The 10,327-nt window shown below is 36.1% G+C and overlaps 1 protein-coding gene across 1 annotated transcript; it reads right to left on the reverse strand.

The window, feature by feature from the left end:
• Nucleotides 1-7,261: 7,261 nt before the first annotated feature.
• Nucleotides 7,262-8,408, reverse strand: LOC146885963 (uncharacterized). Its single transcript, XM_085674063.1, has 4 exons — nt 8,204-8,408; nt 7,795-8,090; nt 7,520-7,706; nt 7,262-7,431 (listed from the first exon to the last, which is right to left on the reverse strand). The coding sequence occupies exons 1-4, from the start codon at nt 8,406-8,408 to the stop codon at nt 7,262-7,264; spliced, it is 858 nt and encodes a 285-aa protein (XP_085530189.1).
• Between the last annotated feature and the right edge of the window lie 1,919 nt (nt 8,409-10,327).

The following is a 10,327-nucleotide window of genomic DNA, read 5'->3' on the forward strand; positions in this document are numbered from 1 at the left end:
GAAGAAACCTTTGTTGAAAAAAATCTAGGGGTTGATTGAGTGAGATAAATTTGAACATCTTCTTCTGAGAGTAAATGAGCACCAATTGACAACAATAACAATCATAATTGTTGAAGTGTTTCCTTATCTCAACGCTCAGAAGAATCCCCTTGTTTTTTGTCTTTCTCTGTTTCCATCCCAAAATTTCTCTACAACAAAATTGAGAAAAAAAAAACATAAAATTGTTAAGACACATAAAAAAATAATAATATAAGCAAACACATACTATAGGACGCTAAGTTAAATCCTGTATCACATACATCAAAAGCAAACCTGAGATTCACACCTTGAAACAACTAAATTCCTACAAAAATGTTTAAGACAAACACCTACCATAAACAATAACAAAAGAAATAGGAAAAGATATAAATCAAACCTACCTTCTTCTATGCTTGAGAGCATGTATCTTTAATCTAGGTCTTCTTTCGTTTTTCTCTTTTACACATCTGTCTTTTTCTTCGAGGCATATCAACACCTACATCTCCAACATTTTGTGAGTGGTGGTAGGGTTAGATTTTTGAGCAGAGAGAAAATGAGGAATGTTTGAATTACATGAACATACATAAATAGTAATTAGTAAGCGTTAAGGCACCGGGTAACATGTATTTCAAATTTTGAATTCAAAATGGTTAGAAAAGTCATCCATGTGGGCTAGACGAAATCACATAAAGTAATAATGGAGTTGAAAAAATTTTCAAATGGAAAAAAACATAGGAAATAATCATCGATTAGGAAAATTTTTGAAATCAAAAGCTGTCAAACAAATGAATGAATCATAAATTTGGAAAATCACTGAAATCAAATGCTGAAAAAAGAAATGCAGATCCTATAAGAGAAAAATAAGTGGAACTATGCAGAGGATCAGTGCTAAAAAAATGCAGCAGAAGAGAAAGCTGAAAATGGATGAAGAAAGCAAACACCAGCCATGGAAGATCTTTGAATCAACAATACAACAACAAAAAAACAATACAACATATTAAAGGGATTCCATTATCAATTTAATTAAACTGTGGAATCTGCCTTTTAGTTTTATTACCTTTAAAATTTGGTTAGCATTATCAACTACTCATCGGACTCTGCCTAACTCAATGCCATATTCAGAACTAATTCACATGATTTGCTTATGACTTAAGATGGCCACAGTTTCTGCATTAAATTATGAAAATGAAAGGCTTCGAAAATGAAATTAAGAATGCATTTAAACAAAATTAAAGCTGAAATCTTGACGTTCCTTGAAAGTTAAGGTGAAATCAGATCAATTGCATCATTTTTCTGGAATAGTAGGTGGACATCTTTTTGGAAAAAAATTGCTTCCTTTTTTCTGGAATTCCAACACAGAATAAGACAACAGTGGCAGCTTGGTTTGAAATCAAGCTATCTGAGTAATACAGGTAAAAAAAACAAAAATGAGTAAACCACCATAAGCTTTCAGTGATAAGCTTTGATAACCTATCTTCATCAGAAGTATATTTTGTAATGAATGGAAAGTAATACCAACTATAAAAACTACATAAGAATTAAGTAAACCTGAAATGTTGAGGTTTCTTGAAAGTTGAGGGATAATCAGATTAAATCTCAAATTACATCCTGGATGGAGAAAATTGATTTGATCAGACATCAAAAACTCAAAAACAAAAATGAAAGGCTTCGAAAATGAAATTAAGAATGCATTTAAACAAAAATAAACCTGAAATCTTGGCGTTTCTTGAAAGTTAAGGTGAAATCAGACCAATGGCATCCTAGATGGAGAAAAGTAATTTTATCAGACATGATAATTTTATACAAAAAAAGAAAAGAAAGAAGTGATCGCTTAATTGTGATTAGAAACTGGAATCCGCAATCCTCGTCATGATAAAGGTATCATCAACAACTGGAATCCGCAATCCTCGTTAGTGAAGGAATAACCCCAAAAACAATCTACACAAACAAAAAAAAAACAAAAATATGAGTTAGAAGAAACAAAAAATAAATGTAAACGAAGTTGGAATCACTGAGATTAAGAAAAAAATTAGGGTTTCAAAATGAGAAGTGAAGAGATCAAAATAGAAAGTATGATTAGAAGAAGATATGAGATTGAAATGCTAGGGTTTGAGGCGGCAAAGAAGTGGAGAGGGTTTGATTCAACAGAAACGTCGAAAGGGTTTGAGGCGACACAAATGTCGATTGCGTTTGAGAAGGAAGACAGGTGGAGAGCGTTTGAGGTGGAAGAGAGGTGGAAACCGTTTGTGGAGGCAGAGCGATGGAGAGCGTTTGAGGCGGCGCCAGAGAGGTGGCTAGGGTTTGAGTAGGCAGAAAGGTGGAGAGTGCGATTGGAAGAAGATATGACATTGAAATGGTTTAGGGTTTCATGCGGCAAAGAACTGGAGAGAGTTTGCGTCGCAAGAGACGTCGAGAGGGTTTGAGGCGGCAGAGATGTCGAATGCGTTTGAGAAGGAAGAGAGGTGGAGAGCGTTATAGGTGGGAGAGAGGTGGAGAGCGTTTGTGGAGGCAGAGCGAGGGAGAGCGTTTGAGGCGGCGGCAGAGAGGTGGCTAGGGTTTGAGGAGGCAGAGAAGTGGAGAGTGCGAAAGACATGGTAGGGTTCGGGAGATGGAAAGTGAAGAGAGCGGAAAAAAGTGAGTGTGGTGGAAAGTGAGAAAGAGGGGTTGAGAATTACTAAGTAGCTGACACGTGTAAAAATTACTTTAAGAGGTAAAAAAAATTTGAAATTTGAAATCGTAGAATTGCTAAGAAAATGACACGTGTAACATTTTGCTTTTTGTGATACTTTCAATTGTATTATAGATAGAAGTCACGTGTTCACCGAAATTTAACTTTCGATATGTATCCTCTTTTGTGGAAGTGGACTTCCGATCTTAATTTTTGGTTTGTCTTATAAAAGTTGCACAACCAATTTTGGATATCGAATGTTTTGCCGGAAGTCGACTTACGATACTTCTTCTTTTACGGAAGTCAACTTTCGATGTTGAGAGTCCTAAGATTTGTGGCTTTATATAAAAGATAAACATTATTAGTTAATCATTAATATTAATATTATATTTGTATTTAATATTTTACAGAAAAGTATTAGACAAAATTTAATTATCAATTATTTTTAACTAACTGTAAAGTTTGAGGGGTTTTTTTTCCTGCACCTCCAAAATTTCTTCTGTACCTCCAAAAGTTTTTTAAATTTTTAAAAAACCCTTTGACCATTTAAGGAAATCCACGGACATCACACCTCCAAAATTACTTCCGAATGTCGACTTTCGAAAATCAAAATATATGACTTCTGGAAGTCAAAATGTATCACTAGAAGTCAACTTCCAGAAGTCAAAAAATTAATTCTATTTTTTAATATTTTTAATTCTTTTTAAATGAAGTAGAATAAATTTTATTTTTTTGTTTTTTTTATTTAAAGTTTAATATTATTTTAATTTTACTTATTTTTATATTTATATTTATTTTTCAGTATATTAAATAAAATATATATATATATATATATAGATATTAATATTTAAAAAAATATATATATTAAGAAATATGAAAACATAAAAAATAAATAAAATAATAAACTAAAAAAATCATTAAAAGTTAAAAAATATAATTTTAAAAAGAATTAAAAATATTCAAAATAAAATTTGTTTTTTGACTTACGAAAGTCGGAGAATGTTTTTTAACTTTCGGAAGTTGACTTCTGGGAATATTTTTTGACTTCCGGAAGTCGACTTCCGGGAATAGTTTTTGACTTCCGGTGATATATTTTGACTTCCAGAAATTAACTTCCGATAATATTTTTTGACTTCCATAAGTCATATATTTTGACTTCCGGAAGTCGACATAATTTTGGGGGTGTGATGTCTACGGGTTTCCTTAAATGGTCAAAGGGTTTTTTGGGAATTTAAAGAAAGTTTGGAGGTGCAGAAGAAATTTTGGAGGTGTAGGAAAAAGGACCCCATTTTGTAATGGTCTTTAATATCTTAGTGGGTGTTGAATAATGAAAGGGGCAAAGGCCTAAGAGAACCCCCCACAAAAAGGGACACAAGGTGCTGCAATCAAGAAATGTTGAGTTAGAGCCCAGTTAGAGAATAGTTTTGGGGGCTTCTCCCTACACCTCCAATGATTTCTCCTGTACCCCCAAAACCTAAATTATTTCCATCCTTTCTCTCCCCATCCTTCTTCTCCCGCTGTTCTCCCAGAGCCTCCATACAGTGTTCTTCTCCGCTGTTCTTCTCCCAGCAACGCACGCAGGCTCCTGTTTTCGTGCAACCCCATCTTCTCCATTTGCGCAATTAAGTGTGTATGTTGTAATTGATTTTAGCGATATTTCACCGATCCATGTCTTGTTTTTTATATTTCACTGATGCGTTTGTAACATTCGTGAAAGGGAATACATGTCGTTTAGGTAGATCACACGGAATACACATTCCGTTTAGGATTTTTTATTTTTTTTTACTAAAACGGTTTGTGAAAGCCGTTTCCTAGGTAGATGAAACGGAATACACATTCCGTTTAGTTTTTTTTTTCTGAAACGGTTTGTGAAATCCGTTTCCTAGGTAGATGAAACGGAATACACATTCTGTTTAGGGTTTTATTTTTTTTTCTGAAACGGTTTGTGAAATCCGTTTCCTAGTTAGGTTTTTTTTTTCTGAAACGGATTGTGAAATCCGTTTCCTACATAGATGAAACGGATTTCACATTCCGTTTAGGATTTTTTTTTTCTGAAACAGTTTGTGAAATCCGTTTCCTAGGAATTTTTTTTTTCTGAAACGGTTTGTGAAATCCGTTTCCTACATAGATGAAACGGATTTCACATTCCGTTTAGGGTTTTTTTTTTTCTGAAACGGTTTGTGAAATCCGTTTCCTACATAGATGAAACGGATTTCACATTCCGTTTCAATTTTTTTTCTTAGAAACGGATTGTGGAATCCGTGTTGGAGTACCCTGAAACGGAGCATGGAATCCGTTGTGGTGTTTGTTATCGGAATTCAAAATTCGTGTCATGTTGTTTATTTAATTTGGTTTTTTTTTTTTTCAGGAAATTTATATTGGATTCTAATGTTTCAAACTTTGAATTACAGATATGGTTAAGACACGAGGAAATTTATCTAGGCGTGGTTCAAATGATGCACCTGAGAGTTCCACACAGGGTGGTGCACGCAAGAGACCGACAACTTCGGCTCGTAGAAAGGGTCAGCATGAGGCTAATGTTGTTGAGGATGATATTGTTGAGAATGAGGTTTCCGACGTTCCTCAGGAGGACGAGCAGGGGATTGATAACGATGGTGGAGGATTTCCTGGTGGTCCATATGATACATCTTTATTGACTCGGTACGAGGATCATGTTGCACGCATGATATGGGATGGTCAGGTCAGTAAGAAGTTTTTATCTATGTTTAACTTTGTTATTGTTAAGTATTTTTATTTATTTTTTGTTTCTTTTGTTAGGATTGAGTTGTGAAAGTAGTGTCCCATATTAAAAAAGTGAAGAAATTAGGACGTCCTCACCCTTCTGTTGCACCTTTTGTGTTAGCTTCTGGATTATCGCCTCTGTGCGATATTTTATATGAATATATCGATCTTGGGTTAGTATTGGGTTTCGTGGAGAGATGGCATCCCGAGACTAATATTTTTCATCTACCCATTGGGGAGATGACGATCACTTTAGATGGCGTATGGTTACTTCTCCATCTTCTCATCAGTGGAAACTTTTGCTCGACTGAAAATCTGGAATATGAAGATTCAATTGAGATTTTGACGACACTTCTTGGTGTTGACCGGGCCATGGCTTGTGTGGAGCTGAATCAAAGTCGGGGTGCACAGGTCCGACTTAGTTGGCTGAGAGAGTTGTATGATAGTTGTTGTGAAAACGAGCTATGGGAGTTTGCTGCACGTGCATATCTTTTGCACCTTGTAGGGTGCACGATATTTGTTAACAAAAGCGCCACCTATGTTCGTACACATTATCTCGAGCTATTTAGAGATCTCCCCACATGTCGTAGATATGCTTAGGGAGTTGCTGCTCTTGTCCACTTATATGACTAGCTAGGAGATGCCAGCTTTGCAAATACAAAGCAATTAGCTAGATATCTACCTCTTGTACAGGTACCATTTATATAACATTTTATTCTTTATTTTACTTTTTTTTAGTTTTATATGACAATGGTTAAACGAAATGTTATTTGTACAAGCTTGGATATACGAGCACTTCCCTACATTGGGAAGGAAGCAAGTACGGGATACATATGTGGAGACCGAACCCCGTGCTCTACATTATGTCACTGGACGCGCCATTTCCGCTATTGCTGATGTTAGAGTCCAGTTGGATGGCTTGACATATGATGGGATGATTTGGAACCCATATGTAGCACATAGAGTTGTTCGACAACTTGTAACACATGGCATGTTTTCTGGCTTCCTGAGGGTTGGTACCCTCCTACACCGTCATCTGTCGGAGCGTGTGTTGCGACAATTTGGCTTCATCCAGCCTATTCCACGACCGCCTAGTTCGGTTCCCATGATGGACTTTGAGGCTATTGATGATCGGTGGAAAACGCACAAGCAGTTTGTTGTACATGATGTGGTCCATGCACCAGCTCCTTTTTCATGTTCAGATGGATATTTGCAGTGGTTTAGGAGAGTCTCCCATCCATACATTTTACGTGGAGCTGAGACCGACCGACCTAGCCTTGTGCTTGTGCCCCGACTTTGTCGGAATTTGCCAGATGACATAACAGTTCAGAGGACGTCACCGTCATCATCTTCCAGTGGTTTATTGGTATGTTACAAATTTAGTTGTTCATATTATTAGTAACTTTTAATATTTGACATTAACATGTTATTATCACAGGGTCTCGTGAAACGCATTGTAGGTGGTCTTCAGCGGATGATAGACTGTAGAGACGTTACTGAGGGCACAGTTGGCTGGGATCGCACTCATGAGTTATTGCAGATGGCTCGAGATGGCGTTGAAGAGGAAGAGAGTAGAGGAGGATGTAGAGTTCGAGGTCGACGACCATCTACGTCTGGATAGTCGATTTATTTGTATTTGATGTCAGAATTGACATTTCTATTGGATTTTATATTAAGATATTTCATCTATATATGGTATTTTATATTAAGTTATTTAATGTTAGCAATGAGGCCAAAATATATTCGTCCCTTGGCCAAAGGAGTTAGAATTTTATATATTGGTAAAATAATTACAAACTACAACAGTGAAATATTTAATACAATCAACAAATATCAGTCTTCCATGAGATCTACATAACTACGATCCACTACGTGTAAATCTAGGAATGCTTGCATCCTATCTCTATAAAATGATGCCCACCCTTTTGCCTTTGGGTAACAATTGCTAGATGATATGATATTCACTGTTGGTAATGGACAACCTTCTTGTAGACGAACTTGTAAATATGCAATTAGTCAATAGAGAAATAAAGTTCTTTATAAAAATAATATATATATATATATATATATATATAAACATATATACCTGCACAAAATGAGAATTGTAAACATGTCCGATACAAATTAGTCGATGTTGACTTTGCGAAATAGGTGGGGATGTACGAAGTGGGACTATCGTCAAATTCTGAACTGATGACAAGCGCACGAGGATTATATTATACCGATTAGCAATCGCATACCCCATGTCTGGTATAGTCATCCACTTGTCTCGATTAGCCTGTATATAATTAATTAGATTATAATAAAACAAAATCATAAAAAACTTTTAATACATAAATTTCAACATTGGTGTATAGAAGTTGTACCCCTGATGGTGATTGAACTAGCAAAGACTTTCTCAGTTCTTCCAGACGATCATAGCCTCCAACTAATGTTGCATATTCATCTCGCCATTGACTAAGTTCTTTGTATATGTCATGTCTGATTAGAGGCCACGACTCCTCATCCATATCCAACAACGCAGCAATGCATCTATATCCACAATGACCGTCCGCCACAACATCGACAACATCGAGTATATAAGGATGAAAAACAGGATTGAACTGTTCTAGCATGGGTATAACTTTCTCTTCAATTACACGTTTGCTTTTCAGCTTGTTTTCTGTTTTTGCAACACGTGTGTCTTGTTTGAGGACTCAATGAAGGCGTCCACGTGCTCAAAATAGGAGGGGTCACGTTTGGTTGACTTCTTTGATCTATGACTCTTAGCTGCACCTTTCGTTTTAACTTTACTCGGTGGTGGTAACATCGATGTCATGGAAGGGCAAACTATGTCGAGTAATTTATGTTTTATGGTCACTTTTCCTGCAATATCAAGTTCTTTGAAAAGATTAAGCAGTAGATCAACCTCCCTCTGAATAGATAATTGCCCTTCAGATTGTGAAGACGAGACATTGGAGAAGCTCAACCTAGTCCACATGACATGAATTTCTTGGAGAGGAATAATCCCAGGATCATATCGTGTTAATTCACACACACATGGTAGACCATAAGTTTGTCTCAGAATGCAACCACAACGACTACTATCGAATCCATTCTTCTTTACTCTTTCCAACTCTGGAGCAAGGAGTTCTAAGGCACATCTAGAAATATTTCCCACTAATCTTCTATAACTCAATGCCTTGTAAGAGTCACTGATCAGATTTATACTTCTTTCAAAAGACGTTTTAATTTCGTTATGTTGCAAGATAATAATGTTGTGAATTCCATCCCAACACGAACAAAGGTCTCCCATACTACTTCCAAGAACTTTCTTCAGACTCCAGTGAGCAGACTCAACCCTAGTACAATTTATACAAGGAAATCATATAAACCATTAATAAATAAATTTAATTAATAGCAAAATGCAAATATACCTGTTTGATGTTGTATTCCCCAAATGCATAACTTTGTTCGTCCATGCCTTCACAAAGAATTTCTTGTAAGGAATGATCCACGAGTCGTTAACATATTCAAAGAATACAGGCCACGGTTGGCAAACAAGCTCAAGACGATGAACACACTCGTTGAACTTTAATTAATCTTCATAGTCCATGACATTCTCCCAGGCTTGCAGTACAACATCCCATGCATCAACAGAATTTACTAGCATTTTGCACTTTGCCTGCACATTTTTTTGAATGTGGAAACGACATAGAAAATGATAACACTCAGGGAACACAATGCCAACAACATTCATTAGAGCAAGATCCCTATCAGTTACAATGACTTGTGGACCACCCTCGCACGTCATAAACAGACCTCTTAGCCTTTCAAGAGCCCAAATGAAATTATTTTGCTTTTCACTAGATAAAAATGCAAAAGCGGCTGAGAAAGTTAATCCTGTTGAGGTCACACCAACAATCTCAAGTAATGGCAACCGATATTTGTTGGTTTTATAGGTACTATCCATTAAGAACACAATATTGAATGAATTTAACAACTTCACAGCATCAGGATGGGTCCAGAACAAATCGCTAACCACATCAGATTCATCAAGACATCTACTAAAATGGATGTAGTGATCACGTTCCAACATCAACATTAACTGTTGTAACTCAGTTCTTGAACCTCTTATCGAACGTTTGTACCTATATCTTGCATTATACACTTGCTTCAGGGTTGTAACATTACACTCATCTTTTTCTTTTAGAGCGAGAAGTATATTTGCAGGTTTGACTTGACTTTTAGTCATATCAACAAGTAACGACTGTTCAGTAGACTTCAACCTACCCGCATAGGGGTGACCAACTAGAGTAGATGAGACATCATGATTATGGTAACCACATTTTACGTTCAACACCCATCCCTCCCCTTGAGAGATGGGTCTCCCTCTCAATCTAAAGGGACAATCACATTTTCTTATCCCAGATAAACTCGGTTCTGCATCACACTTGTATTTTCTATATTTTCCACCTCTTTCACAACCTAATAATACATGGGTCTTTCTTCCAGGTTGTCCATTATATTTATCTGATCTTAGAATAATGACAACAAATCCAAGATTATAAGCAACCCCTCTAACCCACTTAATCAAATCTTCACGTGTTGGGAAAATAACATCGGTTGTAAAATGAGATGTATATGTTGGTATCGCGCAGCGGAATGTTTGAGCGTGTGGACAAAACCAAGAGGAGGGTGAATTGGGTTCTTAATAAAAATTGTGCTTTTAATATTTTCCCTTTTAATATCAAAGATCAATTAAAAATCTTTCCTTTATTTTAATAAACAACACAATAAAATAAAGAGAGTAGAGAAGAGAAAATTGCACAAAGTATTTATACTGGTTCAGATCAAAAGACCCTACGTCCAGTTGTTAATCTCTCAAAAACGAGATTAACTAAATCACTAAAATAAACC

The sequence above is a fragment of the Vigna unguiculata genome, chromosome 5, assembly GCF_037176805.1.
Source record: "Vigna unguiculata cultivar grain cowpea cultivar isolate G323 ecotype 2 chromosome 5, ASM3717680v1, whole genome shotgun sequence".
Classification (NCBI taxonomy): domain Eukaryota; kingdom Viridiplantae; phylum Streptophyta; class Magnoliopsida; order Fabales; family Fabaceae; genus Vigna; species Vigna unguiculata.

Coding starts and splice junctions, on each gene's coding strand:
- LOC146885963 (XM_085674063.1), bottom strand. CDS start 8,408: ATGTGGACTAGGTTGAGCTTCTCCAATGTCTCGTCTTCACAATCTGAA. Junction 8,091..8,203: donor GAGTAAAGTTAAAACGAAAG/GTGCAGCTAAGA, acceptor TTGCAAAAACAG/AAAACAAGCTGAAAAGCAAA. Junction 7,432..7,519: donor TGTTTACAATTCTCATTTTG/TGCAGGTATATA, acceptor TAATTGCATATT/TACAAGTTCGTCTACAAGAA.